Source organism: Panthera tigris, chromosome C1 (genome assembly GCF_018350195.1).
Source record: "Panthera tigris isolate Pti1 chromosome C1, P.tigris_Pti1_mat1.1, whole genome shotgun sequence".
Classification (NCBI taxonomy): domain Eukaryota; kingdom Metazoa; phylum Chordata; class Mammalia; order Carnivora; family Felidae; genus Panthera; species Panthera tigris.
The window spans coordinates 185,273,903-185,293,988 of record NC_056667.1 but is presented as its reverse complement, the minus strand read 5'-3'; the positions used below and the strand labels follow the sequence as shown (position 1 = coordinate 185,293,988).

Below are 20,086 nucleotides of genomic sequence, written 5' to 3'. Positions count from 1 at the left end.
GCAGACACTAAAGTTTGAAATTAAAGTTTATAGATAACTTTCCGGAGTTCACATTCAAGTGTGAGTATGCTCTGATAATTTGCTATAATTGACCTCTGGAAATGATACGAGTGCTTCATCTGCTTTTTCAGAGCTCTAAACTTCAGAAGGAATGAGAGAAAATTTTTAAAACTACCCACTTACCAGTTACTTAGAACTTATCCTGTTTCTCTTTAAGTGTGTGGATAAGTTAAGACCTAAATAGACCTGAGTGCCTGGGATGTTAACTGCAATTCTAGCCTTTAGTATTAAAAGGATATTTTAGGGACACCTGGATGACTCAGTCAGTTAAGCATCTGACTTTGGCTCAGGTTGTGATCTCACAGCTTGAGAGTTCGAGCCCTGCGTGGGGCTCTGTGCTGACAGCTCAGAGCCTGGACCCTGCTTCGGATTCTGTGTCTCCCTCTCTCTCTGCCCCTCCCCCGTTCATGCTCTCTCTCTGTCTCAAAAATAAACAAACATTAAAAAAAATTTTTTTTTGTAAATAAATAAAATCTTTTTTTTTTTTTAAGTTTTTATTTATTTTTGAGACAGAGAGAGACAGAGCATGAATGGGGGAGGGGCAGAGAGAGAGGGAGACACAGAATCCGAAGCAGGCTCCAGGCTCTGAGCCGTCAGCACAGAGCCTGACATGGGGCTCGAACTCACGGACCGCGAGATCATGACCTGAGCCGAAGTCGGACGCTTAACCGACTGAGCCACCCAGGCGCCCCAAAAATAAAATCTTAAAAAAAAAAAACAAAAAAAAACTTTGCCATACTTATCAAAGATGGATTTGTTAGAAGTAGCTTTGATTCTTAGAGGAGCAGTGATACAAGTTTATTTTATTAGTGATAATGGTAAATTATAAAGAAACTTTAATGTTTTCTGAGAATTCATATTGTTACCTTAAGCTTTCACATTTCTTCAAATTCATAGGTTTTAAAAAGTCTGTCTGGATTTGTTGTCAAAGCTGGGAGGCAGGTTTAATCATCTCCTTATGGTAATGATCTTTTTAGAAATTAAAGCCTTATATTTGGAATTTATAATCATAGATACAGTTCTAGACAAAAAGTTTTAAGAAAACAAATACTTAAACCATAAATAGTATGTGTATTCATTTGATGCACTCATTACCAAGCCTGGTTAAAGTAATATTTCCACTAATGGCCTCTTCTAATGTCTACCTCTAAGGAAATATTTTTAGTTTCTGTTGATTTTGATGTATGTGGTTTGAAAGTGATTTTCTTCCCTCTTTTTTTTTAAAGCAAACTTTGCGTAACTTACTGAGCAAGGTTTCTCCTTCCTTTTCTGCTGAACTTAAACAACTAAATCAACAGTATGAACAATTATTTCATAAATGGATGTTGCAGTTACGGTAAGTACTATTATTTACATGTCTGTGTGTTAAAATCAAAGCAATCTAACATTTAATTTTCTTTTTGCAATCAACTTGATACATTTTTACATATAAAATTGTGAAAAAAATAGGTGTTTTCCTAATTTGATGACTCAGATGTAGAAATGTCATATTGTATGACTCATCTCAGAAAATCTAGTTTTCAAGAAATGTGTCTAAGTTTATCATATATGAAAGCCATTGGTAAAATAGCCTTTATTAGAATTGTTATTACTTGTAAAAATATTGAAAAATCTAATCTGTCAAGACTGATAAGATATATCAATTAGATTTTTTTCTTTGTTTTTAAGAGAGAGCGCAGGGGAGGGTTAGAGAGAGAAAGAGAGAATCTTAAGCAGGCTCCACGTTCCATGTGGAGCCCCCATGTGGGGCTCAGTCCCATATCCCTGGGATCATGACCTGAACTGAAATCAAGATTCAGACACTTAACCGCCTGAGCCACGCAGGTGCCCCTCAGTTAGATTTTAATCCAGTTTTCCACAGCAAAGTTTCTAAAAAGAATATATATATATTTTAATCTTATTCTGTATTCATGTGCTATAGATCTTCAGGTTTTTATCTGTCCTATAAATACCATTTTACCATTTAAAAATTATTTCTTTGAATATTTTTTGAATTTTACCATTTTTCAGATACCTCAGGTTAAATTTCAAATTCCCATTAAAACAATTAGAACAATGGTTAAAATGAAAACTTTTTTTTTTTACTATAATTACTTTTACACTTTTATTAAAAAGGATCTTAGTATAAGGAAGTGCTTAAAATGTATGGTATTGTACATGTATACTCACAGTTACATAGTCACAGGGATAAATAAGAAGTCAGGTCCACCAAGCAGTAAAACTAGAAATTGGCACAATTTTCCTCAATTGATCCTGGCTTTCTTTTGCCAGTAACACATCAAAGGGTTATGCCTATCTTCATTGCTAGGACCTCAGTTTCTCCTAATAACTTTTTGTAGATCTGTTCATTATAAATTTGTAAAGTAGCTCTTCACTCTGATCCCATCCCACAGCATCCACCAGTTCCTCCTTCCAGTATGTCAACTCTGATAACTTGTTTGACTTTGCTTCCCAGCCTATACCTCATTCAGCTACTTAACAGAATTGTCGACTCTCTGAATTCCCTTACTTTTTTTTCTGGTGCTGCTACCTTGCACCATCTATCTCTACTTTGGGGGTTATTGCCTTTCTTCTATTCCTAGGCTCCCCTGCATTGCTACAAAGCATCACATAAATACTGTTTCTGATAGACTTCTATAAACAATCATGGAGTTGAGTTTTAGCTTGACCCCTAGGTGCTTGGTGTTCTAATCTTCTCATTCACTCTCTGGGCTTTGGTTGCTTTTTGCATGTGAATAACTCCCATGATTTCTCCAGGCCAGCCCAGATCTCACTCCTCAGCAGCATATACAGGTACATCAGTGTATACTGGAGGGTTTCCATGTTGATGTCCTGTAAATAATTCAATATATATAAAATTTAACTCCTCTTAGACCCCTCATTGCCACCTGCCCCTGCAGCCTGGCACAGTGAAAGTCACTTCATCCACATAGTTGCCTAGGCCAAAAAAAAAACAAGTTATTTTGAAATATTCCCTTTCTCTCACCTTCCACATCTAATCACTCTTCAAATCCTATTGATTTGACATGTAAAGCTCTTGATAACTTCTATTTTTCTCCATAACACCTAATTCAAGCTCATCATCTTTGGCAGTTTTCCCCTTCTTCTGTCCATCCGCCCTATTCAGCCAGGGTGAAAATATCATGCTACTTTCCTACTTAAAACCTTTCAGTTAACACCTGACTAGTTACTGTTAAATGGTCATTGTCCTTTAAATAAAATCTAATGTCTTAGTTGACTTAACAAGACCTTTGTGATTTGGCCTCTGCTTACTTTTCCTATTTAATCTATTAAAACTCAGCTTCAGCTTGTACAACTGTTTAGTGCCTTGTGCCTCCTGTTGTTCTCCCTTGCCTCCAGCCATCCATCACCTGAAAGGTATTAAGAGCTGGAGAGAAAGTTACTGATGCTGGACCTGTAAGTTTGGTGTACAGATAATAATAAAATTGCGCTTTTATTACCTTGTATAAGTTGAGAATCAGTGTAGTTCTTTAGTCATCCTAGTTCTTTCTGTATTTTTTATAAACTTAAACTAGTTAATTCTAAAAAATTAAGTAAGAGGTACTGAACTTTAATTTCATGAATGCTATCTTTCCTAACAGCCTGGGGTTCAACATTGTGCTTTTTGGTTTGGGTTCTAAAAGAGATTTACTAGAAAGGTTTCGAACCACTGTGCTGCAAGATTCCATTCATGTTGTCATCAATGGCTTCTTTCCTGGAATAAGTGTGAAATCAGTAAGTTTCAAAAATGTTAAAAGGAGCAACATTATATTCCCTGCCATTTGATACCCATACCATTTACATTCTGGAACATTCAAATTTTTTTAGCCTTGACACTAGTAGGATTGCATAATGCTTAAGATCATGTGTTGGGACTCAGGGTTCTAGCTTTGAAACCTCATCTCTGAATTTCCTACTTTGTAACTGATAAATATAGTAAATCTTAGAGAAATGTTAGTTTTGTTTACCAAATACCAACAACAGTACTTTTGTGAAGGACAGGATTATGGAAGACTTTGATTTTATTATTGCTTTTATGTCACTTTGGTACTCTAATAAGTAATAGTTTGTAGTTTTATAATGTATCATAGGTCAGTTTTAGTGCAAATGCTTGTGTCCTCTCATCGTTTGAAAACAAAAACCTTTTGGTGCTAGATATTAATAATGCAGTATTCCTTCTGAAAAGTGTCTTTAATGTGTGTATCCCATTTCCTTTGATAAATATATAGTTTTCTAATGTTTCCCGTTTTGTTGGAGGGGGGTTATTTTTGCTACCCTCTTATCTTTATGTCTTTGGTATTTTTCCATGTTTCATTTTTGCCATAACTTAATGCCAAAAATGAATTTGATATACTTAAGAACCAGAAGGATTTTTTAAGTGGTTTTTTTAGACTTGATAGGAAATCTAAATTCATTTTTAACTTATAAGAAAAGATTGATTTGCTAGTTGTATTTATCCTATATGATAGAATAAGTAGTAATTGATGTACCTCTTGCACTTTTATGATATAGATCCTGAATTCTATAACAGAAGAAGTCCTCGATCATATGGGTACTTTCCGCAGTGTACTGGATCAGCTAGACTGGATAGTAAACAAATTTAAAGAAGGTAACATGAAGTAGATGCTCTAGTTTTAGGGTAAAGCTAAGCATACACTTATACTTATTCACGTACAGATAGGAGGTCCCCAATTTAAAATGGATTGACTTACCACTTTTGATGTTATGATGGTGCAAAACCAATACACATTCAGTAGAAAACCATACTTGAAAGTTTGCATTTTTAATCTTTTCCTGGGCTAGGGGTATGTGGTGCTACACTCCGTTGTGATGCTGGGCAGTGGCAGCAAGCCACAGCTCCCCGTCAGCCACATGGCTATGAAAGTAAATAACTGATATAACCATTCTGTACCCGTACAACCATTGTTTTTCACTTTCGGTACAGTATTCAATAAATTACATAGGATATTCAACACTTTATTATAAAATAGACTTTGTGTTAGATGATTTTACCCAACTATAGGCTGTTCTGAGCACATTTAAGGTGGGCTAGGCTAATCAACAAGAATGAAATCTTACCATTTTCATTGACATGGATGGAGCCAGCTAAGCAAAATATTTTGCTAAGCAAAATAAGTCAATCAGAGAAAGACAAATACCATACGATTTCCTTCCTATGTGGAATTTAAGAAACAAAACAGATGAACATATGGGAAGGTGGTGGGGGGAAGAGAAGAGAGGAAAACAAACCACAAGAGACTCTTAACAACAGAGAACAAACTGAGGGTTGATGGAGGGAGGTGGGTGGGGAACGGTCTAGATGGGTGATGGGTATTAAGGAGGGCACTTGTGATGAGCACTAGGTGTTGTATGTAAGTGATGATGAATCACTGAATTCTCCTGAAACCAACACTGTACTGTATGTTAACTAAAATTTAAATTAAAAAAACTAAAAAGGTGGGCTAGGCTAAGCTATGATGTTCAGTTGAGTGTATTAAAAGTATTTTTGACTTACTTCAATTTAGGATGGGTTTATCGGGATGTATGCCCATCTGAGACTGAGGAAGCTCTGTATTATTCTGTACAGGGGATTATTTCAATAACACTTCTCTCAATGATGATTTAGATTTCTCAGCAGTAATTTGCCCTTTCTTTTTCCATCAACTTTTTTGTGAACTTCATTTACCTAACAGGAAAGAATTACCCCAAACACCTTGAATTTGTATAACCAAAAGCCTATTATTTCAGAATAGTTTTCAGGTTTTACTTGGCCTGTGTGAAGTGCCCCCAGTTGATACGTGCATCTTTGGTATTTTTATATTGTTTACTATTTTTATAAAACACTTCTCTTCTTTATTCTCAGTAAATATTACTGCATTTGAATAATTTCATATACTAAAATCTGCAGAATGGAAAAAAAGCATTTTTTTTTTTTTAAATAGGCTACATGGCCAACACAGAGCTCAGTGTGGGGCTTGTACTCACAACAGTGAAACCAAGACCTGAGCTGAGATCAAGAGCCGGACACTTAACTGACTGAGCTACCAATGCACCCCTAAAAGCATTTTTTTGTTATTCTTTTGGTGTGAGTGTTTTGGCTATGTGAGCATTTCAGAAAACTAAAAACAAAATTATTTAGGGTCCAACAATTGTCACTTAGTTACTACTTAATAAAAAGGAGTAACTTAATCTGATAGAGAATTTTGGTATGGTTATAAATTGTTTAAAATAAGTGCCTGAGTCATTTTACATGTATATATTCATTTATGTAATGCATATTTGGTTATTTATATAAAATATATTTGTAATTATATAAACTATAATAAAAGTTTTCACATATGGGTATATAATTTGAATATATGTAACTAATTACATAGTTCATAAATAAATAATTACATAGTTCATATAGTGTAATGCATATGATGTAAACATATAATTTTATATAGTTACAAAATAGAATTCTATGTCTATATAGAATTTAAACACTATTGATTATGGTGGCTTCTAGAATTTAAGGAACCTTGGACTTTCAAAATGTTCTCAGAATCTTTGTTGCTATAGTCTCTCTTGTCCCTCTAGCCCCAGCGGGAGAGAAATTTACTTACTCTAGTAGGCTTATTGTCCATTATAAATGCTAAATGTCTCATTTCTTACCAACTCCTGAGAGACTTACCAGTGGCTTTTAAACATATATAGGACTTCTTCCATCATAAGAAAAGGTTTACCTGATTCTGCTGCCCTTCCACACTGTTTTATTTTCTTGTTTCAGTGATTTCAGAGTTTTTGAAGACATGTCATGCCTTTTTACCTATTTCCTCAATTTCTTGCTTCTGTGCTACATGAACTATATGCTTGATTACTTGTGTAATTTTCTTACTAAACACAGTTGACCTTGGCTCATTCTTTATCTTGATCTCTGCAGTAATTAATGGTGTTGACAGCTCCATCCTCCAAATTCTTCCTTCATTAACCTTTATGATACTATTTACTTCTCTGACTTTCCTGATGCCTTGAGCAATATCCTAAATTTCACTCCCTCCCCTTTTTTTGTCTTCTTTGCCTTTTACGATAATCAGGGTTTTCTATCTTGCCTCTTAATGCCTGGTAAGAACTGTGTGTGTGTGTGTGTGTGTGTGTGTGTGTGTGCCAGCTCTACTTCTACCTTGCAATGCAACATGCACAGATTTACCTCCAACCCAATATGCATCTTGCACTATTTCCTGTACCTTATTAAAATTCCTTTCTTTATGATGTGATTTGAGCACTAACCCTTCCAGTTAAGTGTCTAACCACCCAGTCCCCACTGATTTTCAACCAATTTCCTTAAAACTTTAATAATATGTTGCCTATTTTTGAGAGACTGCTGTCTTCTCAAATATATTACATACTGCTATGCAGTAGTTACCCTTGTCCTATACTACTTTGATACTTTTTAATTCACAGGCATTTTGTGTTGTAAGGACTTTACAAATACTCCTTGTAAATAATAATTGAGTTGTCTTTCCTTTTAGATTCTTCTTTAGAACTCTTCCTTCTCATCCACAATTTGGATAGCCAAATGTTGAGAGGAGACAAAAGCCAGCAAATTATTGGACAGTTGTCATCTTTACATAATATATACCTTATAGCATCTATTGATCACCTCAATGCTCCTCTCAGTAAGTCTTCCCTTCTCTTTCTTGAGATACCAGTCTTAAAAAATTTTTTACTATTGTAAGTCAACATTTTTATTGTTTTTTTAGTACACTTTTTTTGTTGCATGCTTAAAGACATGGGTTGCTAAAAATAAAAGTGTCCTCAATCTGATTTAGAGCATAATTCTTGGAGATAAAATTCAGATTCTAAAGGGGGTATTCATTTCATGAAGGGGGAGAGGCCCAACTATTATATTGGTCTTTTTCTACTCTTTGTAAGTATTGCAACATTGATTTTATGCATTTAATTCAGAGACTTTGTGATGATCCTATAGAAAAAAAAATGTTTAAAACACAAAAAGAACAGTGTTATTAAATTTTTTCAAAAGAATGCCTTGGTGTAGCACTAATATATTTTACTTGTATTCAGCATACAAATAAAGATTCAGATATAGATGTTGACTGACAATGAAATTAGATTGTGAGGTACTGATTTGGATGGAAAAATGGCAAAAATGAAAATTTTTAGGATTCATTTATTTCAATGCTTTCTCATTCTTTCCACTTCCTAGAGTGGAATCTAGTAACATGACAGTATGACAATAATTAATAACTCTTGTTTTCTTTAATTATATGCCGTAGTGTGGGATCATGCAAAGCAGAGTCTTTATAACTGGCTCTGGTATGAAACTACTACATATAGTCCTTATACTGAAGAAACTTCCTATGAGAATTCTCTTCTGGTTAAACAATCTGGATCATTACCACTGAGTTCTCTAACTCATGTCTTACGAAGCCTTACCCCTAATGCAAGGTAAGAATGAAAACTACAGTTTCTTTCTTTCTTTTTTTTTTTATTTATTTATTATTGAAAGACAGAGCGTGAGCAGGGGAGGGGCAGAGAGAGAGAGACATAGAGTCTGAAGTAGGCTCCAGGCTCTGAGCTGTCAGCACAGAGCCTGATGTGGGGCTTGAACTCACAAACCACGAGATCATGACCTGAGCCAAAGTCAGATGCCTAACCAACTGAGCCACTCAGGCGCCCCTGCAGTTTCTTTTTAAAAACTCCATACGTTTTAAGACATGCAGTAGTAGGTTTTAATGGTAATAATAAAGTCTCTACTTAGTTTGAAGGATTAAGAGAAATAGTAAAAACTAGTTGGCAGTACTGGGTTATGCAATAGGCAGACTCCTCAAACAGTAGTGTCAATATTTCTTTTTCTGAATTTTTATATTTCTAAATTTTTTTTTGAGAGACAGGGCACAAGTCAGCGAGGGGCAGAGAGAAAGTGAGAGAGAGGGGGATAGAGAAGCAGGGCTCACCCAAAGTGTGGCTAGAACTCATGAACCGTGAGATCATGACCTGAGCCACCCAGGCACCCCATTAATTATTATATTTCTAAATAAGACATCTCAAGATAGTGGTCACTGGAGGAAAAAGAATTTTGATTTTACTTAAATCTGAGGGTTATTTTTAATTATATACTGAACATTCTGATTCAAACATGGGGCCCTTCACATGAAATAACTCATTTGATCCTCACAGCTACTCTAAGGTAGATAGCAATGGGCAGAGATTTTGATCCACATCTGCTGGGCTCCAAAGCTCTTGCCCTTAAAGATCTTTGTATAATGTCTCTAGTGGAGCCCTTTCAGCAGCCCCACCAAGAGGTGTATCTGAATTAAGAAATGCTAAGAAAAGCTGGATATGGCATAAACTGGCAAAACATAAAGGGCATGATAACTTACTGAAAAAGGCTTTTAGTACCAGTTCCCCCCCCCAAAAGAATAGAATTCTAGAGCAATTTTTAACAAGATGAAGTGTTTGAAAACAATAAACCCTGTTAAAAATAATTAAGATTTGAAAAGATGAAAAATAGTGTGTTCTTGGATGAGTGGACTGAACATTATAGAGGTAGCAAGTGAGAATGTATTGGACCTATAAATTAATCCAAACATCGATTTTTCTTGTGTTTTAAATTTGACACAAAAATGCAAAGTTTCTTAAAGCAGATGAGACTAGCAAGGTCTTTTTTTTCTCCCAAGAGCAATGGACACATCTAGTCAGGATGGTACAATAGTTTTCACACTTTTAATTCATCCCCTTTTGTTCCAAACACATAGCATTAATAGATAAAATATAAAAGGACCAAAGGAAAAACAAAAAGATTATAGCCTGACTGAAAATATGAACATCTCAATGAAGCAATCATAGAGCAGTGAGAGAATGGAAGCCACAGCCCAGCTGTGTTCTGGATGTAAGAGCAGCAAAGGCAGTTGGGAGTCTGACTTATGTGGGGTAACAGTAGTAGGACAATACCACATACTGTCCAAACCCAGACATTTCTGTTGAGGACAAATGCTAAACCAGACAGGATGGTAGATATGAAAAAAAGCATGTAAAACAATACTTTATAGCACTGTAATACTTTATGTATTATGTAGTATTTTAATACTCTATGCATATGTCATTATGGTTAAATTTCAAAATGTGCACAGAAATGAAAAATACCTAATTCAGGATAGTACACACTGTATAAAAGGGAGGGGAATAACTAGGGGATGGGATAGGCAAAAACTTTCAAATCTTTTCATTCTAGAAAAATTTTTCCCATTTATTTTTCTTTTATGTGTTTGCTTTTTTAAAAACTTTTGGAGTATTCACAGAAGGCTATAAAGAAATGTCCAGGAAAGTCCTGAGTACCCCTTTCCCAAATACCTCCCATCACAGTGCAGTATTAAACCAAAACCAGACATTGGTACAATCCATAGAGCTTATTCAGATTTCACCGTGGACATGTGCACTCATTTGTGTATGTGCAAGTGTATGCTCATAGCCCTTGCAGTTTAGTCACATGCGGAGCCTTACATCCCTATAACCACCACAGTCAAGATACTCAGCTGTATCGGTACCACAAGACTCCCTCATGTTGGCCCTCAATTACTGATTTTAATTAATTTTGTTACTCTGTAAAGCTGCTTTGTAGACCTGAAGATTAGTATTGTATTAGTATTGAAATATGCATTAAATCGGTATCTAATCAAAATTTCTATTAAATTGCAATAGAAAAAGGTTTCAATCTTCTTATGTTTACTGTTAATGGACTATTGCAAGTTGCTATGTATGAAGGTGGGAATCCATACAATATAAGTACAACGTTAAATAGGACTCTGCTCTAATGCAAGCAGTTTTTAGTTTGGCATACTTAAATGTCTATGTATTAGCCTCCAACGCTTTTTTTTTTTTTTTTTTTTTTTTTGAGAGAGAGAGAGTGCGAGTGGGGGAGGAACAGAGAGAGAGGGAGGGAGACACAGAATCCGAAGCAGGCTCCAGGCTCCGAGCTGTCAGCACAGAGTCCAATATGGGGCTCAAACCCATGAGCTGTGAGATCATGACCTGAGCCAAAGTCGGACGCTTAACCGACTGAGCCACCCAGGTGTCCCCGATGCTTTTTTTTTGTAACTATGAAATTTTGTTTCATTCTGCAAACTCCTATATCATTTAGTGTTTACTTGGTATGAATGTGATAAAAAAATCTTAATCAACATTTAGCTGTGTAGTGAGTGGCAGTATCTAGTTCTAACATGGTCAGATGATCCAGAAACACTTATGTGATTATTTTCTAGATCATCTTAAAAATTAAAATGTAAAGATTTAAAATTTTTGCCACACCCAAGGACTCCTGAAAATCTCAGGGTGTGTAACATGCTTCCAGCCCCATAATTCGACTTTGTGCAGTCTCCTGTAGAAATTGAGATGAAAGAATATGTACAACTTAATGTGGAGTTATTTTTAATAAAATTGGAAGTAAACATCCAAAACAGGTAGGGCAATGGTAACTGTGTGGTACACGATATGACAGATGAGCAGCCATTAAAAATTTAGGAAGACTTTTTAATGATATGGGAAAATCAGTTAAGTGAAAAGGTGAGATATAAAATGGTATATACTATATATAAATGCATGAATTTGTGTTTCCACCCTGCTTTATTCCACAAAGATTTGAGAAGGCAGCATACATAAATATGATTTCCACATCAAATGTTTGTGGTTGTTATTTTAGGGTTATGGGATTAATATTCTCTTTACATTTTATTATATATTCAAAATTTTCTAACCTGAACCAACCTGTAGCCTTAAAGAAAACTCCTAGATTTTCTTTAAAAGTCTATAAAAAAGCTTCTCTTTTTTAAGTAGGCCAGCTTCCTTGGAGAAAAGAACAGAAGAGAGTATGTATAAGCCAAGTATTTCAAATTATCTTTGTGTATTTTACTGTTACCTTTTGATGTTAACGTTCTGGATTTGATTTTTTTTTTTTTTTTTTCCTTAGGGGGATCTTCAGGCTACTAATAAAGTATCAACTGGATAACCAGGATAACCCTTCTTACATTGGTATCCAATAATTATAATATTAAATTGTTTGAGTTTGTTTCACCCCATAAATTCCTTTTTCTGGAATCTAATAATAGCACTGCAGTGTTTCAAAGGAGCAAATAAATGGTTTGGTCTGTGATCAGTTTGTCTGCCACATAGCACATTTTCAAGAAGCCCCACAGATAACACTGCTTAACGCACTGTTTGCCAATGCACATTGAAAGACCCCATCTGGCCGCCTTTTTTTTTTTTTCTTTTTAATGTTTTATTTATTTTTGAAAGAGAGAGAGAGCAGGGGAGGGGCAGAGAGAGGAAGACAGAGAATCCCAAGCGAGCTTCATACTCCTCGTCAGTGCAGAGCCCACGAGCCTCAAACTCACAAACTCTGAGATCGTGACCTGAGCCAAATTTGGGCACTTAACCAACTGAGCCACCCAGGTGCCCCATTTCCGGCCTATTTTTAAATTTCCTATGGTAGTAACTGTGGACATGTGTCTACAGATAACATATTTCATATGCTGGGCATCTTAGCAGATTTTCTTCCCCTTGAGTAAAACCATTAACTTAGATAAATATTTTAATAACCGTTCAGCTCTCCTGACTTACTAGTTCCTTCTTTAAAAGTCAGCGTTATTCATGCTGTTTAAAGCTGCCCACAGAGTTAGGTTTTACTTGGTCAGTTGACTACTTTCAACCAATCAGTTCTCTTTAAAAATAGATATATCTAGGGGCGCCTCGGTGGCTCAGTCAGTTAAGCGTCTGACTTCGGCTCAGGTCATGATCTCACAGCTTGTGGGTTCGAGCCCCGCGTCAGGCTCTGTGCTGACAGCTCAGAGCCTGGAGCCTGCTTTGGATTCTGTGTCTCCTTCTCTCTCTCTCTCTGCCCCTCCCCCACTCACACTCTGTCTCTCTCAAAAAATAAAACATTAAAAAAAAAATTTTTTTTTTTAAATAGATATATCTAAGTCACAGTGTATAATAATTAAGTTTTCTCTAGTTTGTTTCTTCCAGAGGTACTTAAAACTGACTACTTTGGTATACTGTGGCAATAGCACTTTTTTTCTGTGTTCTTTGGAATGGGTAACCATATATGGGGTGATGTCTTAAATGCTAACTTATGTTCACATCTCCTTTTGAACTCTCTAGGACTTTCTTTTCAAGATTTTTACCAACAGTGTCGAGAGGCATTCCTGGTCAATAGTGATCTGACACTTCGGGCCCAGCTAACTGAATTTAGGGACCACAAGCTTATAAGAACAAAGAAGGTGAGACTGCTGTTACAGATTATATGCCAGGAATACCTTATCTCTTGTTTAGTTAAGGACAAGTATGCCTTTGAGTCGACTTTAGGAAACAAGTAGAGGTTCCATGACGGGTCCCAAGGATCCATTTAGGCCATGTACAATTTAAGTTCTATAGATTAAGTTCTATAGAAAGAAGTACTCAGTTTCAGAGCAGAAAACTTAGCCAGGGTAACAGACCATTAGAAATATAAGTCAAATAATTGTATTCCCTTTTCCCTCTTTTTCTTCTACCACATCACCAATTGAGTCTACATGGAGCACTAACTACATATCAGATATTGCGCTAAGTATTAGGATACAATAGTAAGCAAAAACCGAATTTCTGATGGAGCTTAAAGTCTAATGGAGGAGATGGGCATTTGTCAAATAATCACACACATGTCAATTTTTAATTGTGGTTAAGTCCTATGATCAGAAGGGTACATGGTTCTGAAAGAGCGTAATATGTGAATCCGACCTAATTATGGTTATCAGACCACTGAGCTGAGATCTCAAGGAATATTGGGAGATAACTGGTCAGAGAAAAACAAGGCCAGCATGGCACAGAATGAGAGGCTGAAAAGACAATGGTATACTGCTTTTAGGCCACGGAAAAGATTCTAATCTTCATTTGAAGATTAAGGGAAGTCATTAAAAAAAATTGTTCTGACTCTGGTTATGCAAAGTGGAATGGGGCAGGGTGAGGTGGGAATTGCTAAAAGTCAATTCCCAGAGACCAGTTAGGAAACTGTTAGTAGTCTGGGTGAGATGATGGTAACTTGACTAGGATGAAGAGAGAAAAGGGGTTGGAATCCAGATATACTTAGGAGGTAGAACTGACAAGAATTGATAATAGGTTGGATGTGAGAGCCAAGGGAAAGTGTAAAGAATGATTTCTGGTACCTGGCTTGCATAACCAGAGAGATGGTAAGATCACCGGATGAGAAACATTTTTGGGTAGACAGATCATAAGTTTGTGATTGCAGTACATCTGAACTTACTCTTTGAGATTCTTTCGAGATTTGCAAATGGAGATGTCAGCTAGGCAACTGGATATCCTGGGACAAGAAACCAGAGCAAAGATTGGGCTAGAGATAGAAGACTGATCCTTGCATATTTAGGTTGTAATGGAAACCAGCCATTGGTAGGACTATCATGAGAGAGGACATACAGTGAGATTAGGAGGCCAGGAACTAAGCCCAGAAGTGCGACATTTAATGGCTAAGTAGAAGATAAGCTTGTAGAGGTGGGAATAATAGCCAGACAGCCAGGAAGAAAAACAGGATATGATGTCACAGAAGCCAAGAGAGGCATGTTTTAAGAAAGAACAGTCAGCAGTGCCAGGTTCTGCAGACAGGCCAAAAAGATGAAAACCGACAATCTGTATTGGACTTAGGAATAAGGAATTCCTTGGTGGTCCAAGCAAAAGTTCTTTTGATGACATATAATGGTGGTAGTAGCTAGGTTGGACTGGGTTGAGTGAAAGGTGAAGAAGTGGAGACCACCAAATATTGATGACTCTTCTGGAAAGGTACAGAGGTTGGGTGATAGAATTGAGAGTCTAGTGAGGGTTATTTTAAAAAGGTGAGATACCTGGGGGACACCTGGCTGGCACAGTCAGTAGAGCATGGAACTCTTGATCTCAGAGTCATGAGTTCAAGCTCCACGTTGGGTGTAGAGATTACTTTTTTAAAAAGGGGATTAGGGGAGATACCTGGATAAAAGAACCAAGAAATCAGTATGTAAAATTCTAGAAAGACCAGGAGGGTAAAGAAATCTACTTACTCTCCAGTCTTTTCCACGATGAAGTGGTTTAACTATGAATTCAGTGTATTTAAATATATATGCCTGCCCTTTTGCCTTAATCTTTACATTTCCATATTTATGTAAAATATTAAATCTATTTTTCTGTTTAACCTACAACAAGATTCACATATATCTTTACAAATGACTAACATCCAGGGTATTCTCACATCTTTTAGGGAACTGATGGAGTAGAATATTTGTTAATTCCTGTGGACAATGGAACATTGACTGATTTCCTGGAAAAGGAAGAAGAAGAGTCTTGAAGCTGCCCTTTACTCTTCTTCTGTAGAAGGGTTGTTGGACCCCAGCTGCCACTCCTCTAAAGTGTTGTGTTTACATCTAACATTAGACTCTTTTTTCCAGTGTATAAGACTTAAAATTAGGAGGGGGAATGTCATCGATTAGAACCTTGATTAGCCTGGCTGGTGTACCATCTCTAGTACTATGCAGTGGTCCTCAAGTAGGAGAAAACGTGCCTTTCATTCATTACCTCTCTGGAGACTTCATGCTGGAATGAACAGTGTGCTCAGGGACTATTTGGAGCTGGTTGTTTTTGAATTCTTTTATACTAGAGATGATACTATTCCTAATTTTTTGAGGGCCTTTTAAACACCCCCCAGAGCTGTTTGCAAATGTGTTTATTCTAGAGTATGGAAGTACAAAAACATTGGCATCACATAAATCTACTTTATTTGCTGTTCTGTCAGAGCTGATGAGTATAAAGGAGAAGGCAGATCATCTTCCTGCTCTTGAAAGGCTTAACAAAAGGTGTGTAAGACTGGGGAAGAGTAGGTGATGTAGCTTTCTCCTTTTGGATTTAGATTACATGCTGGTGGGGGTAGGGAGGAAGAGGGCATGACACTATTTCTTTGGGACAGTGGGAAAAGCATAATGAGTATATAAGATGTGTACCCACCTTAGAAAGCACATGAACAATAATTATGGTACTTGGAAAAATTAATATCTGTGCCATCATCCTCATGACACGAGTGAGAAGCCAGGCTACAGAAACACAATCCTGAATTACATTTTAGTCATTGTTTTCAACAAACAGAAAATAAAAATTCAGTTATTCTTCTATTGACATTTTTTCTTCAGTAACATGCAAGTGAGTAGCATATAAATGGCTGCTTTAATCTTGATTTCTCTATCAAGTAGACCTAAAACTCACTGTAAGACGTTTCAGTTTTTTTCTTAAAGTAATAATTTCAAGCCTTCGAAATATTTACACAAGTCTTTTTCCTTAGGAAAGAGAAAAAGGCTAACCTTGGCCACTGGTCGGCTTGTAGTCTTCACATACTCCCTTAAAATTATTTCATACTTGGAAAAAAATTCTTCATTGAAATACCACTGTAATAAGATAGGAGTGAAAAATGCTGATGCAGTACATACTTTAACTTGTAAACCCCTTTCATGAAAATATTTCCCTAAATGCTCAGAGTTGGAAGTCATTTATTTGTGCCATATAATTAATTTTGTTAAATCCACATATGAGTTTAGTCTTAAATATAATCAAAATATTTAAACAAATCTGTACATGAATTTGATTCTAAAAATTTTTGTCACCGAAGGATATTCAATGAAAAGTTAGTTTTCCTTCCAGTCCCTATGCCAACCAGTGATAGGAGTTTATTCCTCCAGAGGTATTCTATGCACATGGAAGAATATGTCTATATCTCCTTTTAAAAACACAAATGGTAGCATATGATTCGTACTGGTTTGCACCTTGCTTTTTTTGCTTAATGTCTAGTTTATAACTTATAGTATTATAAAGTATATAAAATCTTTAATGACCTAATATGCAAGTTTTGCATTGCCCTTAAATATCTACTGGTTTATTTTTATAGTTTTTGTGTCCATACTACTTGCAAGCAGTTATGTGTCAATAGTCTATTAATAAATAAAAAGCCAATTTGGATAGAATCATTTTTTTTAGTACTGATTTTTTACTAAAAATAATTAGAAGTCCTTCAAATATTTTATAAGTGCATCTTACAGATCTGATGAAGATCTTAGCAGAATTATTCTACACTCTTCATTTACTTGTTTCAGTATCGATGTTCCTTGTACTGTCAGTGAAGAGCTTGACTGCTAAGGCTCCAACTTCTGTTGTTACTTGCTTCTGACAAGAAATAACAGACCTGAAAAACTTGATTTTTTCTGGCTGCTCTTAATAAAATGGCCAAATAATACAGGCCCAAAAAAGGCACAAGGGATGTGGAACAGGCATTCTTACACTCCACAAAAGTTGATACAACACTGAATCCCTGATGCAGAGTGCACTAAATCAGCTCTTGTGATGCTCTAAAAACTGACCTTCTTAGCATGTTTGTCATTTTAATACATGAACATTTCATTCATATAAAATCAGTTTAGGAGACAGCTAATAGATTTTTTTATCTTTTAAAAAAGTTACTTACTTTAGAAGTCTTTGTTGTCCCCCTGATTCAAATGTGGAGCCAGTAACATTGTTCAGAATGTATTTTCCTACATTCTAGGTGAGAAGACTCTTCCAGCCTAGTCCTGAGTAGCCAACAGATGACAAAGTCATGAGGGTCTGCCTTATCACAGACTGTATGGCCTCTAAAACTAAGGGATAAAAAAAGTGTTACGCAAATGACTTTGTTCTAGGCTTTCTACAATTATTTCTCCCTTAGGAGAGTCTCCTACATTTTTTCAAATTGCTGCTAAAACATTTTTAATCCATGTTTGTTGAACGCTCATTACACAGAAGGCTCTATGCTAGACAGGAGTTTTAAGGACATGAAGGTCAAGTACAAAATATCTATTATGAGGTTTTAATAGCATTAATAGTATCCTTACTATGCTGAATAAACTTGAAATAACTGATGCTGTAGACAATGTGACATTAAATGTGAGTATAATAAAAGAAAACTACAAAATTTTCATAATTTTGGCATGTAGCACACTTTGGCCTCAAGCCCTCCCAAGTATTCATGTCACCATTGTTACTTTTGCTACCTCAAGTGTAGTCCTCAAGATGGCAGCAGCAGTATCTCTTGGGAACTCAAATGCCTGGGCCCTACTCAAGCATCTGCATCTTTTGTAATGCATCTTTTGCATTACAAATCAATCTGCATTTTTTGTAATGCATTTTTTTTTTTTTACATTTATTCATTTTTGAGAGACAGAGCACAAGTTGGGGAGGGGCAGAGAGAGGCAGACACTGAATCCAAAGCAGGCTCCAAACTGTCAGCACAGAGCCTGACGCAGGGCTCGAACTCATAAACCATGAGATCATGACCTGAGCCGAAGACAGACGCTTAACCGACTGAGCCACCCAGGCGCCCCTTTTGTAATGCATTTTTAAACTACATCTCCAGATGTTCTTGTGCACATTCAAGTTTGAAAAGCAATGATAACACCTTAAAGTTAACAGTTCAGAAAATTTGACAAGCGAAAATAAAGAATTCATCTTCAGTAGTACTTTATGTTTTAAAAACTACAGAGGATATATTTGGGAGTACTTTTAGTTACTTAAAAATGTTAGCATGCCAGTAAAGAAACTTAAAAAAAAAGTGACATTACTACTACAATTTTTAAAGCTTATTTTGAGACAAAGAGACATGACAAGTTGAGAGGGTGGGGGTGGGGAGCGGGGAGATTGCCAAGCAGGCTCCACACTATCAGCACAGACCTGATGCGGGGCTCAGACTCCTAAACGGCTAGATCATCTTGACCCCAGCAAAATCAAGAGTCGGACACTTAACCAACTGGGCCACCTGGGCACCCCAATAATGTCATTCTTTAAAAAAAAAAAAAAAAAAAAAAAACTAGCAATAAGTATGTCCAATCATGAATGAATTCTTCGATCCATTAAATCCCCTCTGGAACTCTATCCAAAGGAATTAATCCACAACCTTCAGCATGAGTAACTGTTAAGTGTGCCATAAAGAGAAAAAATCAGTTTGAAAAATTACTGGCCCCAAGCAATTTCTTAAGTACCATCTCTGACCATACCTTTCATGCCTCCTGCTTTCTGCCCTGACAAGTGAATTAATTACTTGGGCTTTTTCAATGCATTGTGTGGTTCCTCTTTACTTGGTGTTTGTTCACACTGTACCTCTTGACTGAAATCTATCCCCCATTCCTCAGATAACTTTCCCTGTAAGCCCTCTGCATATCCTTAGCATAGTTAATTACAATATACTCTAAAATATCATCCAAATTTCTGTCCTATTCTCCCCACTTCTCTATGGGCCCAGCACATAGAACACAATGACTGAGGCAAATGCCAGTAAGATGGTCTCTCAAAGCTGTCTGCTATCTCATTCTCTCTACTTTGGTGTCACCATCCCTCATCCAAGCTTTCTACTTGGGCTTCTGAATCTTTTCTGATTCTCCTCCCACCTCCTCTCTTGGCTCCTCCTCTGACTCTAACTGGGGACATTTCTTAAGGCTCAGTCCTATCGAGTTACTTCTGCAGTGAATCAATATTACAGCAAACCACCAAGAATAATTTGTGAGTCAGGATCCCAAATCCTCTGGGCGATGATTGGTAGGAAAAGGGTCCTACAAAAGAAATGTAAAATCCTTTCTCAGCATTTTACAAGATTTGCTTTTATTATTACCAAAGTAAAAAGCTCAGCAGAGAAACTGGAAATATAAGTATTCAAACGAAAAACCTCCCATACCAGCCAGAGAAAATCCCAGTGAAAATGGATTTCTTTTCCTTCAGAATTCCTTATATAACTCCTATATCAGTTTTACCATCAGTGTTAAGAAGTAAAGAACACAGACTGTGAAGCAAGGCTACCACATTTTGTGTCCTAACTCCTTCACTCCCTATCTACGTGGCTTTGGACAAACTCCTTAACCTCTGTTTCAGTTCACTCATCTATAAAATGGAAATAATAATAATACCTGTATTCTTATTTATAGGGATTGAAACTGTTTATAACATACTT

At 36.3% G+C, this 20,086-nt stretch overlaps 1 protein-coding gene and 1 long non-coding RNA gene across 5 annotated transcripts in view; one reads left to right on the top strand and one right to left on the bottom strand.

The window, feature by feature from the left end:
* The window catches only part of ORC2 (origin recognition complex subunit 2), a 42,302-nt gene extending 26,064 nt beyond the window's left edge, over positions 1–16,238 (top strand). For all 4 annotated transcript variants that reach the window (XM_015540980.2, XM_015540979.2, XM_042995038.1 and 1 more), the window contains exons 11-18: positions 1,287–1,396; positions 3,663–3,795; positions 4,573–4,669; positions 7,572–7,718; positions 8,337–8,508; positions 12,026–12,087; positions 13,216–13,334; positions 15,335–16,238. In XM_015540980.2, the coding sequence (XP_015396466.1) occupies positions 1,287–1,396; positions 3,663–3,795; positions 4,573–4,669; positions 7,572–7,718; positions 8,337–8,508; positions 12,026–12,087; positions 13,216–13,334; positions 15,335–15,421 (927 nt within the window). In that variant the 3' untranslated portion in view covers positions 15,422–16,238. The remainder of the gene's footprint in view (positions 1–1,286; positions 1,397–3,662; positions 3,796–4,572; positions 4,670–7,571; positions 7,719–8,336; positions 8,509–12,025; positions 12,088–13,215; positions 13,335–15,334) is intronic.
* On the bottom strand, positions 2,125–5,971 carry LOC122240997. Its single transcript, XR_006220884.1, has 4 exons — positions 5,576–5,971; positions 4,773–4,936; positions 4,551–4,643; positions 2,125–2,892 (listed from the first exon to the last, which is right to left on the bottom strand). It is a non-coding gene; the product is annotated as an uncharacterized LOC122240997 (long non-coding RNA).
* Positions 16,239–20,086: the final 3,848 nt, after the last annotated feature.